This window comes from Ahaetulla prasina, chromosome 9 (assembly GCF_028640845.1).
Source record: "Ahaetulla prasina isolate Xishuangbanna chromosome 9, ASM2864084v1, whole genome shotgun sequence".
NCBI classification, from domain to species: Eukaryota; Metazoa; Chordata; class Lepidosauria; order Squamata; family Colubridae; genus Ahaetulla; species Ahaetulla prasina.
In genome coordinates, this window is record NC_080547.1 from 23,832,626 (window position 1) to 23,852,560 (window position 19,935).

Consider the following 19,935-nt stretch of genomic DNA (forward strand, 5'->3'; position numbering starts at 1 on the left):
CTTTGTGGTACCCCAGTGCTTACTTTTCTCCATGTGGATGTGGTACCATTAAGGACTACTCATTGAGTCCGGTTTGTCAGCCAGCTACAAATCCAATGGGTGCAGTAGTGGGTTTCAATTTCAATGCTACTGGTTCGCTCATGGTCACTTGCGCGCACATGTGATGCTTCTGCACATGTGCAGAAGTGCCCAAACGGGTGGGTGGAGCCTCCTGCCGCCACCACTACTGGTTCTCCCGATCCGGGGCGAACCAGTAGCAACCCACCACTGGTCTGGTGGTGATGTTGTCTATTCCACATTTTTCTAGCTTAGCAAGAAGTAGGTTGTGGTCTACTTTGTCAAATGCCTTACTGAAATCTGAGTATACTATGTGCACAGCATTTCGCTGGTCTACTAATTTAGTCACTTTATCAAAGAATGAAATAAGATTGGTTTAGCATGATCTGTTTTTAACAAACCCATGCTGGTTATTTTAACTTTATTTGCTTCTAGTTGTTCACAGATCTGTTTTTTAATTATCTTTTCCAGGATCTTCCCAGGTATTGATAGTGGTTTGTTTAATTTTTCTTTATTTTGGTGGAGGGAGGAGAGGGGATTGGAACATATCCTACATCTAGCCATAATTATCGATTAACCATTACTTTTGACTTGCTAAGTTGTGTGAACTTAGTCAGCTATGCAATAAACATATTTTGACTCAGTGTATGCTTTTTGGGATTGTGGTGACATGCAGACAACAACACCTATACAAATGCCTTTTGTGCCCTGATCAGGGTACATTTGAGGACTTCATGGCAGAATTTCATTTCATTTCATTTCATTTATTAGATTTATAAACCGCCCTTCTCCCGAAGGACTCAGGGCGGTGTACAGCCAAGATAAAAAGAGACAATATACAATTAAAAAATAAATTAAAAAACTTATTACACAGTGTGGCCGAAATTAAAATAATTAACATCTAAAAACCCCAGTTAAAACTAAAAATTTAAAATTATAAACTAAACAATTAAGAAAGCCCCGCTTTGACAGAATTAATGACAGAATGCAATTAATATTGCTAGTTTCTGGGCAAGACCTATATTGTATATATTTTAATCTTGTATTTTATATGCTTCTGACATGAATAAACAAACAAACAAACATCACTTTAGTCATTGTCATTTAAATGTCCAAATAGCAATAGCACTTAGACTTATATACCACTTTACAGTGCTTTACAGCCCTCTCTTAAGCCGTTTACAGAGTCAGCACATTGCCCCCAACAATCTGGGTCCTCATTTTACCCACCTCAGAAGGATGGAAAGGCTGAGTCAACCCTGAGCCTGGTGAGTTTTGAACTGCCAAATTGCAGGCAGCCAGCAGTCAGCAGAAGTAACCTATAGTACTGGACTCTAACCACTGTGCCACCTCAGCTCTGTGCAATTGCAACTTCTAGAGTTTGCTGCTTGAGAATTACGGGTATTTCGGTCCCATCACGTAGAGTGGGTACTTGGTGGGCAAAAGCTGATATAATCCTGTTGGGTTGTACTTGGTTTAACATAGTCTGAATATCCACATTAGATGCTGTATGTATCCACTCAGGAATAAAACAATACAGATAGTTCATTTAATTACCATTTAAAGTTACAATAGCACTGAAAAAGTGACTTATAACCATTTTTCACACTTAAAACCATTGCAGCATCCCAACAATCACATGATCAAAATTCAGATGCTTTGCAACTGACTCATATTTATGACGGTCGTAATGTCTCGCGATCTCACATGATCACCTTTGGTGACCTTCTGACAAGCAGTCAATGGGGAAGCCAGATTCACTTAACTGTGTTACTAACTTCACAACTGCAATGATTCGCTTAAGAACTGTGGCAGGAAAGGTCGTAAAATGGGGCAAAACTCACTTAACACATGTGTGATTAGCAACATAAATTTTGGGCTCAGTTGTGGTCCTAAATTGAGGACTACCTGTAGAATTCAGGGAAGTTATTTTCAGTGAAAATGTGCTTGGATGCTAGCATTCTTTGGCCGACTTAAATATTAATCACCAGGGTATATTTCCTTAAGCATTTATTTTTGCTTTTCACTTGTTATTTTGTAATACTTTCTGCTTGTGCCCCATACGGTGATAGCCATCCAAATTCTCTCTTAATAAGAATACCATTGGGACTGTCAAGATTTCAACTATTCCAAAGCAAAACAAGGCAGAAAAATTTTAAAAAGTGAGACAAGTTATCAGCATTTCTACTGTGCAACAGTTGGGGGTTTGTTTATGGAATCTCTGTGCTATGACTTGAAGCAACGGTGTCCTTATCAATGGCTGTTACAGGCTGTTACAAGCAGACCATTGGATGAATGGTCACCCAACCATTCATTGGGTGACCATTCAAACTTACAATGGCACTGAGAAAAATGACTTGCAACTAGTCCTTGCACTTTTGACTGTTATAACATCTTCAAATGAATTAGAATTTGGGAACTTGACAACCGGCATGATGGTTGCAGTGTCTTGGGATCATGTGATCACTGCAACGTTCCCATCTGGCTTCCAACAAGCAAGATCAATGGGGAGAAGCTGGATTCCCTTAGCAACTGCAGTGATTTGCTTAACTGTGGCAAGAAATGTTGTAAAATTGGGCACTGAACAATGACCTCGTAAGTCAAGTAAATGGATAGTTAGATAGAATCATCGTTACATTTTTACATTTGTGAATTGTCCGTCAAAATTCAGACATAGTTAATAATAATTCCAAATGATTTGCAATATGATTTTAAAAGACAATATGTTGATAAAATACGTGTTGGACAGGCTCAACGTAATCAATGGGACTAATATCTGTCATGTCTAACTTCAGTCTTATTCATTTGAGTGAAATTGGGTCAATTCCCAGATATCACTCTGATGAAAAAGAGAAGGAACCGTGGAAGATGGTTATTGCCTTTGTAGGCTTGGTACACCTCCCATCAGAATCCAGTTGTCCACAATTAAAACAACACCCTGGATCCTCTCTTAAGGTAAAAGGTAAAGGTTCCCTTCATGCATACGTGCTAGTCATTGCCGACTCTAGGGGGTGGTGCTCATCTCCGTTTCAAAGCCAAAGAGCCAGCGCTGTCCGAAGACGTCTCCGTGGTCATGTGACCGGCATGACTCAACGCCAAAGGCGCACAGAACGCTGTTACCTTCCCACCAAGGTGGTCCCTATTTTTTCTACTTGCATTTTTACGTGCTTTCGAAACTGCTAGGTTGGCAGAAGCTGGGACAAGTCACGGGAGCTCACCCCGTTACACGGCAGCACTAGGGATTCGAGCCGCCGAGCTGCCGACCTTACGATCGATCCTCTCTTATAAACCAAGTTTCTTCCTAGGAGGCAGCTAGTGAAGAACAAGCAGCTCCAAGCTTTTGGTCTTAAATGTGACATTCACATGATTTTAATCCTACGGTTTCCCTATCGGTTGGAATTGTGGCATGAGGAAAAGACAGCTGTTAGGAGTTGTTGACAGGAGAGCATCTGAGGTTACTGGCTAATGTATACCACTCTGAGAATTGGAAAAGGTTATAGAATGATATTTCCAAAAGCTCATTGTCCCACAATAGTACAGGATTAATTAGTTTTAACAATCCCTGAGAGATGGGGGGAGGCACTTTTAAAGCCTCTTAGTTGTGAGAAAAATAAAGGCATTTTTTAACACAAAAGCCAAATGTTAAAGGTAGTATCAGAGTTTTTTGATAAAAAACAATTTTGTTCAGACGATAAACTCACTGGACAAGACCTGTGTTAAATCCCTTATGAGCTTTGAAAGTTTCTTGATCCAATAAGTATTCAGATTTAAAGGCAGAAGCTGCCCAACGTATTAAGCATATAAGGTGAGCTCAGACCAAATATTCATCTACTCCCAACATTTTTGGTCTATTCACACAGCCCATGAAATCAGAATGCTGTTTTTTTTCCAGTTTAAGCTGTTGTATAAATCTAGGAAGAGAGGGGGAGAAACATTATAGGGACTCCTCGACTAACGTCCACAATTGGGACCAGAATTTCCATTGCTGAGCAATGTGATTATTGAATCACACCCGATTTTGGAGAACTTTTTTGCTATGATTGTTAAGCAAATCACTATTGTTAAGTGATTTGTTAAGTGAAGTGTTAAGCGAATCCAGCTCCCTGGATTTTATTTATTTATTTATTTATTTATTTATTTATTTATTTATTTATTTATTTATTTATTTATTTATTTATTTATTTATTTATTTATTTATTATCCAATTTCTATACCGCCCTTCTCCCGAAGGACTCAGGGCGGTTTACAGCCGTATTAAAAACACAAGAGTACACATAATATAAATAACAAATTTAAAACACATTTAAAACGAATATTTAATTGGCCAATTTACTAAAACAGTCAAGACCGACATAAAACCCTTTAAAATTTAAAAACTATAAAGAAAATGCATTTAGGCTAGTCCCGCACGATTAAATAATAAAGTTTTCAATTCCCGCTTGAAAGTTCGGAGGTTGGGGAGTTGGCGTAACCCCGGAGGTAACTCGTTCCAAAGGGCCGATGCTGCCACAGAGAAGGCTCTCCCTCTCCCTCCGGGGGCCGCCAACCGGCATTGACTTTGCTTGTCAGAGGTTGGCTGGGAAGTTGCAGTGCCGGTTGCCAAGCATCTAAATTTTGATCACATGACTATGGAGATGCTGCAATGATCATAAGTGCAAGGTCCAGTCGAAGTCACTTTTTTCAATGCCGTTATAACTTCGAACGGTCACTAAATGAATGGTTGTAAGTCAAGGACTATGTTTTTAATCTATCTTGGACAAGAGAGCTCAGAAAGTGAAGGCTGAGGACTTTTCTTGATAGGCACTGTCTTCTTGAATACTCAGTCTTGTTTCTTGATTTATAACCACTGATAGCCATTGGGTGAAATAATCTGTAGGGTTGCATTTATGAATATCAGGGACAACATTGCTGTATTCCACTTACCTAGAAAGCCTAGAAAAGCTGTGGTATGATTTAACAGATCTGGAAGCAGTTCAGAGATGGTTGAAACTAATAGAATAAATGTAATTCAGGGAGAGATTCTGTTGGTGGAGATTCTTCTAATCTGATCAAAGGGTCCTGCTTACCTGTGGAAAGGTAACTTGAGAAGTCATGAATCGCTTTGATTCCAGCTGGTTGCGACCTGAAGCTTAAGTGCTTATGACTGAATTTGTTCTTTTCTCTTTCTTCCCCATCACCTTCTCCTTGTCTGCCAGATTTGTTAGGGTGTGAAAATGGACTAGGGGTATTTGTAAAAGTGTTAACTAGACAGTAGGATAAAAATAGTTTAAATATTAGCATGCTAATCAAATGGTTGCAAAGCCATACTTTTTTTTCCTTAACAAACAAACAAACAAACAGGTGGATTAGGAATTTTGCAATGAGCATGTCAATGAAATTCTCCTGCCATGCAGTCATTAATCAATCTCTTTTTCCCTGTCCTTCTTCAGGGGGGCTTTTTCCGTGGTGCGACGCTGTGTCAAACTCTGCACTGGACATGAATATGCCGCCAAGATTATCAACACCAAGAAGCTCTCAGCAAGAGGTAGAGTTGGTTTCCTTCTTTCTGCAAAATGGCTGTGCTTACCATATTTCTGCTCTAGGAGAATTCTGTTGTTTTGACTCCCCAAGCTGCTGCCCTGTTTAAAGAGACACTCTCAACATGTGGAATGATGAGAAAATAGATTGGTAGTTCTAGCAAACAAGGCAAAGCTGCCAGAGATAACAAGTGCAGAAATTACTGCTTATCAACAGGAGAAAATGGAAAGGCTCTTGAAGAATCAATAGTTCTTTCCACAAGTTATTTTGAAAAGTAGTTTGCATCTCTTTCTTTCTTTCGGTTACTAGGTGAAAAGACCATTTTCCAACCATCCCTTTTGCCCTTGGAGTCTTGAAATTTATGATGAGCTCAAAGGGCCCAGATATTTATATTTTATAGAGTAGAATGAACTAGTTGGCAGAGGAAATTTGTATGTGAAAAGGAATGTCTATGGGGATAATAAAGACAAAATGAAAAAAAATTGAGTTGCTGAAGATATAGTATTGGGAACAATTGACCTGGGCCTTGTGACAGTAGAGCCAGGCAGTAGGTGAGTCATTAAGCCATGAAATACTAATTTTAGGAATCTTTTAAGCAGCAATGAAAGTGAGAAAATTCATTTTACTTTGTACTTGGTTTATACATCGCTTTTAGTTCTTTTCTGACAAGAATTTCAGAATTTCACATAATAATCTGTTCCAGTCCCATTTGGAAACACAAAGATGGTGACTCAATGTCAGGGCCTAAGAACCAAGAAGGACACGCAGAATTTTCTTTTCTGCAATTTCTTTTATTGTTCCTCACCTATACTGAGGTACAGTACATGTGAAAAATGCCTTGATAGATCCCAAACTGAATGTGAGCCAACAAAAAATGATGTCAAAAGAGCAAAACAATCCGAGGCTGCAACAGCTAAAGTGTAGAGCCAAAATCAAGAAAAAATGTTGTTCCTCTCTATTCTGGGTTGGTTACATTACATATAGAATATGGCATCCATGATTTTAGGCAGGCTGGCAGGGGAATCCTGGAAGTTGAACTCCACACAACTTAAAAGTTATTGAGGTTGAGAAATACTGGATTAGAATTAGGAAGGACTTCTTGGTAGTAAGTACTGACAATAGAAGTGAAATAGATTGCCCATAGAGCACTTTCTTCCCGTCCCTGGAGGTTTTCAAGCAGGGATTATGGTGAATTTTGCATTGTTTGGGGGATTGGATTTGATGACCTGTTATCTTCCTTCCAACTCTCTGATCAAATCCACAGGAGAAAATAAAAGTACTTTATATGACGTGGAAGATCCCACTTAGGTGCCTCTGTTCAGGGTAAGAGGGATTGCTAAATAAGATCTAACATTCTGCTTGGTTCAGCTCCCCCTTTCCAGGTGGCATCATCATCTCTCTGTCCATTTCCACACGAATAGTTAGCATTTCCTATAATTTAATTTTGAAGGCATAATGTAGGATCCCAGAGGAAAACTTGACTTGCTTTTTAATGATGATTGCTTAACGATAAATTCCAGGCACAGCCTAGGCAGGGTAACTAACTTACTAATTGGATTACCGTAGTAAAGTTTAGATGCAAAGGAGTCTGAGGTTGAGATATTGGAGTTTAGAGAGAAGCTGATTAATGGCAGTACTGAAGTATTTAAAAGATGTTCATGATTATTAGTAGATTAACTCTATGTGAGGCTGTGGAGAATGGTACAGGAGCTGCACAGGGCCTGTAAGTAGTAGTTATCAAAAGGTATTTTTGGTCAGACTATGGCATAGCTGTAAAAGACTGAAAGGTACAGTATTGGAAGCAAGTAGGATCAGCCAGTGTTTTGTTCCTCTTATGGGGATCTGAATCTATTAAGCTCTACAGATATTACATCAGACCAGACAGAAATGCAGCTTTACACAAATATTTCCACACTGCCTGTAAATGTTGTACATGGGAAGATTTTGATTTTGCCCAGAATAAATACATCTATTGCTGGATTTTATCTATGGTTTGTGCCTAAGTGTTTGTTGATTGTCCAGTAAATCACCTTTATACATGATTAATTACAACATCTGAATTCCACCATAGCCTTCCTTGTTCAGGCCAACATCCATATTCCATTTTTGTTCTCACTTTGCTGAAGACCTGTATTAGAATCCAGTTAGGTCGCTGTAGAGGTTCCTGTTAAACTCAATTCATATTCCTGGTCTGGGTTTGAACTGTTTGGAATTTTATATTAGTAGCTATGGACCAAAGGAGCAATAAGAAATTAGTTAAGTGCATCAGATTAAGGGAATAGCAGCACATTAAGCAAAGGGGGAAAAAGCGATGATGATGATAATGATAGGAGCAAGAGGCAAAGGATGAGGAATAAAGAGTACGAAATTCATAATTTAAGATTGGAATGTCTTCTGATAATTTAGGGCAGTGGTTCTCAACCTTTATAGTGCTGCGACCCCTTTAATACAATTCCCCACGATGTGGCGACCCCAACTGTAAAATTATTTTCGTTTTGAATTTATCGCGCCTGAAGCCGTATTGGCTAGCGATCTGAACTGCTTGCGATTGCCTTGAGGACGGAGGCATTAAAGCAGAGACTCCTCCCCTATTAAGTTTATCGCGCCTGAAGCCAGATTAGGCTAGCGATTGGGAGTGATTGCAGCTGGCTTGAGAGGGAGACATCAGAGCAAAGATTTCTCTCTTTTTTAATTCATCGCGCCTGAAGCCGAATTCGGCTAGCGATTTGAAGAGCCTGCAGCTGGCTTGTGGAGTCAACCATTGGAGCGCGATTCTTCGACTCGCAAGTATACTTCCCATATTTCCGACGGTCTTAGGCGACCCCTGGCAAATCGTCATTCGACCCCCAACGGGGTCACGACCCCCAGGTTGAGAACCATTGATTTAGAGGTTTACCATTAGTACAGTGCAGGAGGCAGCTTGAAAGAACATGCATGATTGGTTCACTCTCTGAATCTGGGCATACGTAGAGGGTTTGTTGTTAAGGCATGTTGTGAAATCTCCCCTCCATCACTTCTGAGGCTAAGGAGACCAACCTCATCCAATGTCAATGCTTTTTGAGAGCTTATAGGGAATTACAATATGTTATTCCCGAAAAACATATAGGAGTTCTGGTAAGGCCTACCTATTTTATAGCCCCCATCATCTTTAAATTGAAATTTAAAAAACCCACTTCATTAACGTTGGCTTTCCCCCACTACAACCAGCATGAATAAAGTGTGGGTTGAGAGTCAGCAGTGAGCCCAATCAACGAGAAGAGAATTACCAGCTTGGTGAGCAGGGCTGGGAACTCAAATGCTCAATTCAGCCAAGGTTCCAACCAATACAGTATCATTTGGGCCTCTAGCAAGGCACAACCAAACTCTAGCTGGAAGAAAATGTTTGGAATTCAATGACTAGTATTTTAAATAGCTTTTCTATGTTCTTCCTGCGAGCTGCATTAAGAAGTGTCCTTTGTCCAGAAAAGTAAAGTAAACTGATTGCGTAACTATGAAGATCCTCAATCAGCCATGTCATGGTTGTCCCAAAGGTACTTTTCAAAAGGCAACTGGACTTTCTTGGCTTTTTTAAAAAAACATTTCGCTTCTCATCCAAGAAGCTTCTTCAGTTCTTCTTCCAATTCCGTTATTCAAATCTTTCTCCCTCCCCCTTCCTTCCAAACCAAAAGAGCAATTTAGAATTCCTTAGGAAAAATGGGATTTTTTTTGTAACACTGAAGCTATTAACCTGTTCTCAGCTTTACAGAAATTTCAGTAGTTCAGTAAAGCAAGAAAGTCCTACAACTCATTTATTCATTTCATTTTCAATGACAGACATGTCGCGCTCATCCCAATCCCACAGAGTTCTGAAGAAGCTTCTTGGGTGAGAAGTGTGATATTTCCAAAGGAAAAAAAGTCCAGTTGCTTTTTGGAAAAGCACCTTTGGGAAAACTAATTGCATCTGGGTTGTTTTTTTTAAAAAATGTGCCATTCCAATTAGCAAGAAGTTCATATACTTTGAATTCCTAATCTATGTTGTACATCCACATTGCTTGCTGGATCCCTATATTGGATCTGGTGGACATCAAATCTTTTTGTAGCTATGAATGAGGATGGGGAATTGGGGCAGAGAAGAAATAAATGTATAACTCTGTGGGTTTGGGATGAGCTTGAAATGTCTCTTTAAAAATAACACAAATAAATGAGCTGTAGAATTTTCTTGCTTTGCAGAGCTACTGAAACTTCTGGAAACCTACAACAGGTCAATAACTTCTGTTACAAAGAAAGCCCCATATTTCCTAAGGAAGTCTAAATTGCTCTTTTAGATTGGGAGGATTGGGGAAAAAAGATTTGAATAACAGGATTGGAAAAACAGCAATAGGCTGGCTAGCATTTGGGCTAAGTTCAAATATAATGTTCGTAATAATAACCTCACCACCAATTATGCATTTCTTGGGGCTCCTGTGAATTACAATAGCTACAAAGATTGAGAAAAAAGCTACTTGCAAATATAAATATGTTATTTCATAATAGGAACATTTCAGTTGTAACTTAAATGAATATGGAATACAAACGCTTGATTGACATCTAGTTGGTTTCTATAGGACAAGAAATGCTTAGACCAATATCGCTTCTGCATCAAGTAGGGCCCCCATATATTTTTCTGATATACAGCACACCTTCTTGCCTCATTTATATATTTTGTATTCAGATTCATTTTGTTAAACTCTCTCACCATTTGGTGCATGTAGCTTTTGACCTGCCAGTTGGGACTCTTTTATCTCCTTAAGATGCTAACTGGTTTCTTATTATAACTGTGCTTCAGTTATGTTTTAATTGTCTTTCTGTGTTTTAATCCTATAAGCTGCTTTGCAAAGAAAGCAGGATGAAAATGATAAATCTTTTTTTTTAAAGTGTCAAATTCCGATGGAAAAAGCTTATGAGGTAAAAAATGGGAAGTCTGGAAACTATTAGCTGTGCATTTTTTAAAAGTTAGGTTGGCTACTTGAAAAGGCGCTGATGATGAGGATCATGATGTTTGATAGCTTCACCTATAAGTTTGTTCTTTAAAAATGTTAAGTCTTATTTTTGTCTTTGTGAGCTCCTGGATTTATTCAGTATAGATTATAGTAAATAGAAGCTGGGTGAATGAATAACCTGAGCATGCACAAAATGTATTTAATTTAATTTATATGCAGCTCATCTCATTATCCAGAGTGACTGACTTACAATTACAAAAATTCACAAAGAACAAACAGGAGCTGATAAATTTTATGAAGCTTGTTTCTATTTGAGTGAACATTAAATAAAACATCTAAGGACTAAAATGCAAGGATGAATTTTCTCATGATTTCAAGAGCTAATCATAGATCAACTTTTTGGTCTATCACTATAAGTAATTTAATTAAAAAAGAAAAATATGCTCATAGTTTTTACACAGATTGACTGGGTTCACACGTTGTATCACTCTGTAACCTGATTTGAGTTAGCCATTATGGTTTAGACCAGGGGTCTCCAACCTTGGTCCCTTTAAGACTTGTGGACTTCAACTCCCAGAGTTCTCTGAGAGACTCTGGAAGTTGAAGTCCACAAGTCTTAAAGAGACCAAGGTTGGAGACCCCTGGTTTAAACTGTGCCAGACAAATATAGCTTGTTCGGTATATACCATTATCATTGTTTATATATTGTTTATACAGTAAACTAATTATCTTCAACAAGATGTACATTGTCATTTTCAAAATCCTCCTGGGAAATTTGCCTGGGTGATTCGCTAATCAATTTCAAACTCTTCCCTCCCTCCCATCCGCCTCTCTGCCCTTTAAATTTCCCAGTCAGTTTAACAACCAGGTTAAAAAGCTGGAGAATCTCCTTAGAGGCTCATTCCTTTTTTTTTTCTTGAAGAGAGCCCCCTTTTGATGAAGGATTCCAAAGTCTGGGTCTTCAAAGGAAACAGGGGAGTACGCTGTTGAAATTAAAAGTTGTCTCAAGTTTTGCCTGTCTATTTTAGAAAAAATATGAAAGTCCGTAGCTTGTACATGATTTCAGAGTGATTCCGGCATGGTGATTTTCTTTTTAATTTTTTTCCCAATCTCCACTCTCTGCAACCTCATAGCTGCACCTTTCACATGCTTTCTCAGAAATAAATATATCTGTTTTCGAGACAATCTCTGTCTGTAAGTTCGACGAACCTTTGGAAGATGAGAAATGACAGAGCTTGCAGAATACAAAATACCTCTGCAGCTGCCAAGACTGGACAAGTAATAAAGGAGGGATATCCCCAGTATGTTATCCACCTCCTCCTCTTCCCTCTCATTTATATTTGCTGATATATTTGTCTTGGAATTAGGAAAGTGTGACAGGAAAAACCAGGGGAAAAGGCAGGATATGTAAAAATGGATTATATGAGGAGTATCTGGCTGTGTTGCCTTTCCCTCTGAAAGAAAGTTTTGCAATCTGGAAAAGGTTCTAGATCGGAGGTGGGCAACCTATGGTAAATATAAGACCCATGGACTTCATGCAGGCTCAGGAATTCTGGGATTTGAGGTCCCAAGGATGTAAAGTTTAATGAAAAGGACCAGGGGTGACATGATAGCAGTAGTCCAATATCTAAGGAGAGAAGTCAACCTATTCTCCAAAGCTCCTGAAGACAGGACAAGAAGGAAACTAGGATGGAAGGATGGAAACTAATTGAGCAGAGATACAACTTAGAACTAAGGAGAAATTTCCTGTCAGTGAGAACAATGAATCAGTAGAACAACTTGCCTTCAGAAGTTGTGTATGCTCCAACACTGGAAATTTTGAAGGAAAGATTGGACAATCATTTTATTTGAAATGGGTTTTATTTAAAATAGGTTTTCCTGCCCAAGCAGGGGCTCGTTGGACTAGAAGATCTCAAAGGTCCCTTCCAACTCTGTTATTCTGTTATAGATCTATTGCTATTCCTGGACACTCAGTTGATTTTTGTACACAGGAGAAACCGCTCTTAGCTGACGCTAATACATCAGCTGCTCTGTTCCTAGATAAGAGTAGCATGATTGTGGTGCTTCATTACCACAGACTGGATGACTGTAAAGGAGTGTTCCTCAACCTTATCATGGTTGCTGGCTGGGGAATTCTGGGAGTTGAAGTCCACACATCTTAAAGTTAACAAGGTTGAGAAACACTGTTGAAATACAGTCCTTTCCTGATGAGAAATTAGAATGCTACAAAATGTGATTGCATTATTGCCTTGGCTTCCAGACTTCTGCCATTTAGATTCAAGGCATTGATGTTAGGGTGCTATCCTCTAAATAGCTCAAGCCTACATTACATTAACATATGTCTGCACTGATAAGTTTCTCCTAAGCATCCATGATCTCAGGAGAAATCTGTCACTGGAGACATATTTTACTTTCTATTCTCCATGTCCTCTCTTGCAAATTGCTACTTGATGGTGAATCAGAGATGGGTCTTCTCTGAAATAACATCTGGGTAGAATGACTTCCCATCTGCTTTGTGCCACCACGGATGGTGACAGGAGTTGTTTAAAAACCCATCTTTTAATGCCAACTTTCACCAGCCTCCATTTTTTCTTGCTCTATTCTGCCGTGTTCCCCCCCCCCCACTTTATTCTACTCTGGAATAACTTTACAGCTATTGTAAATTACACTAATGAGAAGCTATCTGGAGATATTTTTAATAAATAAACTTCAGCTTTTCTTTAAACGTTGATTGCATAGTAAAAGCCTTTTTTGGATATGTCCTAAATTTATTTATTTATTATTTATTTAATCATATTTGTATACCGCCCTATCTCCCGAGGGACTCAGGGCGGTTAAATAAATTCTGTGGTACAAATCAAATTATCCTTGATGATTAAAGAACATTTCTAGCACTGAAAGAGCCTGTTTAAGTATTATGTGGATCTTTACAGAGGTTCTTTTCTTTTTCTAAAACTTGGGTTTTAAATATTTTGAGAAAATTTAATTTTTTCTTTATCACATTTCTGCGCCACCTTTCGCTCTCAAAGAGGGACTCCGTTGATTTTGTTCATTGTGTAGCTTAGCAGGAAATCCTGGAATATTGTGAAAGCATTTGAAAGGAAAAAGCAATGTTCTAGCAAACCCTTTCGAAACAGCAAGTGGATCATCCTGCTAATTACAGGCCAATTAGCATGTTTATTGATTCTCTTCAACACTGTTGGAGAAGAAACTGATACAATGTTCAGGCAATTTAAAATGTACATAAAGAACGCACAATTTATAACAAGAACACACAATTTATATATTGTCATATAACAATATATAACAAGAGCCAGGCAAAAATATTTTTGGGAAAAAAATGATTTCATCAAATCATTCTGATTATATATACAGGTATTTCTCGGCTTACAAAATTTCATTTAATGACCATTCGAAGTTACAATGGCACTAAAAAAGTGACTTATAACCATTTTTCACCCTTACGACCATTGCAGCACCCCCATGGTCACGTGATCAAAATCCAGACATTTGGCAACTGACTCATATTCATGATGGTTGCAGTGTGTGGGAGGGTCCTGTGATCCCCTTTTGTGACCTTCTGAACAAGCAAAGTCAATGGAGAAACCAAATTCACTTAACAACCATATTACTAACCTAAAAACCACAGTGATTCACTTAACAATTGTGGCATGAAAGGTTGTGAAATGGGGCAAAGCTCACTTAACAAATGTCTCACTTAACAACAAAGTTTGGGCTCAGTTGTGGTCCTAAGTCGAGGACTAGCCATATATGAATGGATAACCAAATACATAAGAAGCATAAAGAAAGATGGTAGTTGAGGGGATTTTTGTGGTTGAACTAACTTCTAGTGTTCATTTTAGTGATTAGGTCTTCAAGATAAGACAGGAAACAGTGTTCCCCAGACTGTACAGACCCTACCCCAAGGGGCTATTGTTGAAAAATAGGAGGAGAGAGAATAATTTGTGTGGGACCTTGATTTATTGAAGAAAAGCCAGGCTAGAAATAAATGGGTCACCTGACTTCCAGAATCTTCAAAAGAAAGCCAAATATCCATTGGAAGAATAAGTTTAAAAAGTTAAACCCTTGTACGCATCTTAACATCTGCTTGATTCAAAATAACAGAGTTGAAAGGGATCTTAGAGGTCTTCTAGTCCAACCTCTCCTCAGGCAGGAAACCCTATACCATTTCAGAGAAATAGTTTATCCAGTCTCTTCTTAAAAAGTTCCAATGTTGGAGCATCCAAAACTTCTAGAGGCAAATTGTTCCACTGATTAATTGTTCTAATTGTCAAGAAATTTCTCCTTAGCTCTAGGTTGCTTCTCTCCTTGATTAGTTTCCATCTATTGCTTCTGGTCCTGCCTTCAAGTACTCCATCAGTCAGTCAATCAATCTTTATTTCAGTTCATGATTATCAGATCATCCTTTTTATCATTTTCGAGTCCTATATACTGCAGGAGATGTGTCTGCTGGGTGTATATGGTATCATTCTTGTCTGCAGTAAAATAACTAATCTAGTCTTACGCCTACTGTGGAAGGCTTCTGTTAATTAAGCCAATGCTTAAACAAGGGGATTATTGACTGAAAATCTGTGGCTTTTAGTTATGCCTGTATCAGTGATGGGGTTCAAAAAGTTTTACTACCGGTTCCGTGGATGTGGCTTGGTGGGAGTGGCATGGCTTGGTGGGCGTGGCAGGGGAAAGGATACTGTAAAATCTCCATTCCCACCCCACCCCACTCCAGGGGAAGGTTACTGCAAAATCCCCATTTCTTCCCAATCAGCTGGGACTTGGAAGGCAGAGAATAGATGGGGGTGGGGCCGGTCAGAATTTTTACTACTGGTTCTCCGAACTACTCTAAATTTCCGCTATCGGTTCTCCAGAACTGGTCAGAACCTGCTGAAACCCACCTCTGGCCTGTATGAAGCCTGATGCAGAAATTCGTATCGTTCAAGATTTTAAATAGGAACTCATATTGATCCTTGTTTCTCTTAATATTTGAACGCTCGGTTTGTTTTTCTCAATCCAGGTCTTACATGCTAAAGTTTGGAGGCATTTCTAACCCAGTTTTACACACACCATCACAATTACACCTGAAAGATATTTGAATCTCTACTTTTTCCTGAATTTGGAGGACTCTTTCCCCTGCTTGATTTTTATGAAAAGTCAGCATGGTTTTGTTCAATACTTTATTGTTTTATTCCTTTTCCCTGCTTCTAATTCCATCGCAAATGCAAGTCCATGGGACGAGAACAGGTTACAGTCCTGTTGTCCCAACTTAGCACAGAAAAGTAGATAGTGATATGTTAGGTGATAGCATATAGTAATAATAATAACAATAACAATAATAATAATAAATTTTAATATGGCTTACGCTCAAAAGATCATTAGAAGCTGTATCAACATTTAGTAATGTCCAAATATCATTCCTGCTTTTATATAATCTTGTAATATAACCTCTATACAAACCTGCAATCAGAAGGTGAACTGAACTGAAGTTGAACTGGAATAAATGGCAGAGGTGAATTGTACAATGAATTTAACAGTAATATATCTTTTCACTTGATTCACTTTTCACTAGACCCGTTCCAGTCCGGCTTCCGACCCGGGTACAGCACGGAGACAGCTTTGGTCGCATTGGTGGATGATCTCTGGAGGGACAGGGACAGGGGTTATTCCTCTGCCCTGGTCCTATTAGACCTCTCAGCGGCTTTTGATACCATCGACCATGGTATCTTGCTGCGCCGGTTGGGGGGATTGGGAGTGGGAGGCACCGTGTATCGGTGGTTCTCCTCCTATCTCTCTGACCGGTCACAGACGGTGTTGACAGGGGGCAGAGGTGGGCGCGAGGGCCTCACTTGTGGGGTCCCGCAGGGTCGATCTCTCGCCTTCTGTTCAACATCTATATGAAGCCGTTGGGTGAGATCATCAGTGGCTTTGGGGTGAGATACCAGCTGTACGCTGATGACACCCAGCTGTACTTCTCCACCCCAGGCCACCCCAATGAAGCTGTTGAAGTGCTGTCCCGGTGTGTGGAAGCCGTACGGGTCTGGATGGGGAGAAACAGGCTCAAGCTTAATCCCACCAAGACGGAGTGGCTGTGGATGCCGGCACCCCGATTCAGTCAGCTGCAGCCGCGGCTGACTGTTGGAGGCGAGTTATTGGCCCCAAAGGATAGGGTGCGCAACTTAGGTGTCCTCCTGGATGAACGGCTGTCGTTTGAAGATCATTTGACGGCCGTCTCCAGGAGGGCCTTCCACCAGGTTCGCCTGGTTCGGCAGTTGCGCCCCTTCCTTGATCGGGATGCCTTGTGCACAGTCACTCATGCGCTTGTTACCTCTCGCTTGGATTATTGTAATGCTCTCTACATGGGGCTCCCCTTGAGGTGCACTCGGAGGCTTCAGTTAGTCCAGAATGCAGCTGCGCGGGTGATAGAGGGAGCTCCGCGTAGCTCCCATATAACACCGCTCCTGCGCAGACTGCACTGGCTACCTGTGGCCTTTCGAGTGCACTTTAAGGTTTTGGTTACGACCTTTAAAGCGCTCCATGGCTTAGGGCCTGGGTACTTACGGGACCGCCTGCTGTTACCACATGCCTCCCACCGACCCGTACGCTCTCACAGAGAGGGACTTCTCAGGGTGCCGTCCGCCAAGCAATGTCGGCTGGCGGCCCCAGGAAGGTCCTTCTGTGGGGCTCCCACACTCTGGAACGAGCTTCCCCCGGGTTTATGCCAAATACCTGACCTTCGGACATTCCGTCGCGAACTGAAGACACATCTTTTTATTCGCGCGGGGCTGGCTTAAATTGAATTTTATTAATTTTAAATTTTTATTAATTAATTTTAAATGGGGTTTTTAGTTTATTGTATATTTTTACTTCTCAGGCTAATTTTAAAATAAGTTTTTTAAATTGCATTTTAAATTTGTATATTGTATTATCTGTTTTATTTTTGCCTGTACACCGCCCTGAGTCCTTCGGGAGAAGGGCGGTATAAAAATCAAATAAATAAATAAATAAATAAATAAAGTATTTTTTTTAATGAGAAACCTCAGGACAAATATTCCTACAGTGTACAAGAAAGAGATGTGTCATTGTAGTTTTCTAAATATGCAGGTAGTCCTCGACTTACGACCACAATTGATCCTGAAATTTCTGTTGTTAAGTGAATATTTGTTATGTGAATTTTGCCCCATTTTACAACCTGTCTTGCCATGGTTGTTAAGTGAATCACTGCAGTTGATAAGTTAACTTAACACGGTTGTTAAGTGAATCTGTCTTCCCCATTGCTCGTCAAAACGTTGCAAAAGGGAATCTAATGACCTTGGGACACAGCAGTGGCCATAAGTATGAATCAGTTGCCAAGCATCTGAATTTTGATCGCATGATCATGGATATGTTACAAAGGTCATAAGCGTGAAAAATAGTCATGTCACTTGTTTAAAGTTGCTGCTGTAACTTTGAATGGTCACTAAATGAACTGTTGTCAGTCAAGCACTACCTGTATGTGAGATTGGTTTCTTCTCATATTATAGTAACCACCAACTATATGTAATGTGCTGTGTGCATTGAGCTAATTGGTCATACATAATATGATAAAACAAGCACCTGTTTAGCAGAATACTCAAAATAATCTGAACTATGAGGTTTGTTTTGATGTACCCATGTTATTATTTATACAGTATGTATTTTTTGAGAGGCATTACAGTCTTGATTCAGTTTCTTGCAAAATACCCTGAATTAGATATTTGATTTGCAAAGATCAAGAATACTACATGGCAGCAAAGAGATTTTTTTGCCCATAGTTTTGCGACTCTGATACGGTCACCTTGATCTGAATTACTGGTTAGGACTAGAGAGAGAAGCTTTTGGTTGAGCTAGTATTCCGAGGAGTCGCAAAGCTGACACCCCATTAATATTACAGCTGCTGCCCTCATTTTCCGTTTGTACAATTTAAAATACTGGTGATTTCCTTGAAAATCACAAGGGACACTGAGTTCTAATGCTGCTTTAGGCATGAAAGCTGGCTGGTTGACCTTGGGCCGGTCACTGTAAGACCAATCCATCCCACAGGGTGGTTGTGGGGAAAAAAGGAAAAAGGAATATTTGTTTGCCTCCTTGAGTGATTTATAAATTATAATGAAGGTGGGATAAAAATAAAATCCTGAATAGTTAAGGAACCAGATCGTTAAAGGAGTATGATTCCCCCTGTAAGAATGCCCTTCCTTAGTTAGGAATAGAGAGAGAGAGGTTTTTAGTTGGTTGCACCTCATAGGAGTAGCACTTCACACTTATATACCAGCCCCCTCTAAGCACTTTACAGAGTCAGCCTATTGCCCCAACAATCTGAGTCCTCATTTTACCGACCTCGGATGGATGGAAGGCTGAGTCAACCTTGAGCCAGTCAGGATCAAACTGCTGGCAGTGGGCAGAGTCATCCTGCAATACTGCATTGCGCCACCACAGCTAATGTAATGCAGACCCAGTTTTCTTTAAAATCTGGGAGTTCTAGTTCTAATATATTGGTGGTTGCGCACAGGGAGGTTAGGAAACACTTGCTCTAAGTTTATACTGACCCTAACAAGTAGAGATTTTTTGCAGATCTAAATAGGAATTCAAAATAAATTATGGGATTTAGCTACACAAAAGACCTATGACTCAAGACTGTTATTTACTCCCTCTTTAGTTTTGTTATATAAAAGAGCCACATCATTTTGAGAGTTATTTTCATGAACTGTGATTATGTTCATTGGGAATGGTATTTATCACCCTCAGATTTGAAAGGCTTCTTAATAGTTAACTAGCCACGATTACCTGTGGATGAATGTCCATGTGAGCCTGATTCACAAGAAGTGGAAGATGTCTGGTTTATGTTGTGTTATTTGTGGATAGATAGATAGATAGATAGATAGATAGATAGATAGATAGATAGATAGATAGATAGATAGATAGATATAATATCTCAATCAATCATGTGGACCTCTCTTCTCTCTGGGCTATTAAATACAGGGTGGGTGGAATCTAACACAGATTGAGTCACCACATATGGGGAATTATTAGCCATTTTGCAAAAATGATTTTTTTAAAAAATCTAAAAAGCTGCTTGGCATTTTATAGACGAATAGATAGTATTTTCCTTTAAAAAGTTGATCGTATTTAAAACTTTCCAAGCATCTCTTTTGAAATCCCAATTCTTTACCGCATAATATGTAAGAAATTAATTTTACCTTACGTAATCCCTTGTTAATTGTTTGCTTTTATTTCTCATTATTTTCTTTTTATATATATTCTCCAGCATCACTTTCTAAGTTTAACTGTCGGACTTTCTTTGGAAATTTCTGCTCCCCAAAACCTGACAGGTCTTTAAATAACAATCTTAATTTCTCTTGCCCTCCGTTCTTCCTTT

The 19,935-nt window shown here is 39.4% G+C and overlaps 1 protein-coding gene across 18 annotated transcripts in view; it reads left to right on the forward strand.

Annotated features, from left to right (window-relative positions):
* The window catches only part of CAMK2B (calcium/calmodulin dependent protein kinase II beta), a 214,786-nt gene that overhangs the window by 49,472 nt on the left and 145,379 nt on the right, over nucleotides 1-19,935 (forward strand). For 17 of the 18 annotated variants that reach the window (XM_058194307.1, XM_058194325.1, XM_058194310.1 and 14 more), the window contains exon 2: nucleotides 5,487-5,581. In XM_058194307.1, the coding sequence (XP_058050290.1) occupies nucleotides 5,487-5,581 (95 nt within the window). Of the gene's footprint in view, nucleotides 1-5,486; nucleotides 5,582-19,935 lie in introns of those variants that run through there. The other variant, XM_058194317.1, reaches the window with a different exon arrangement.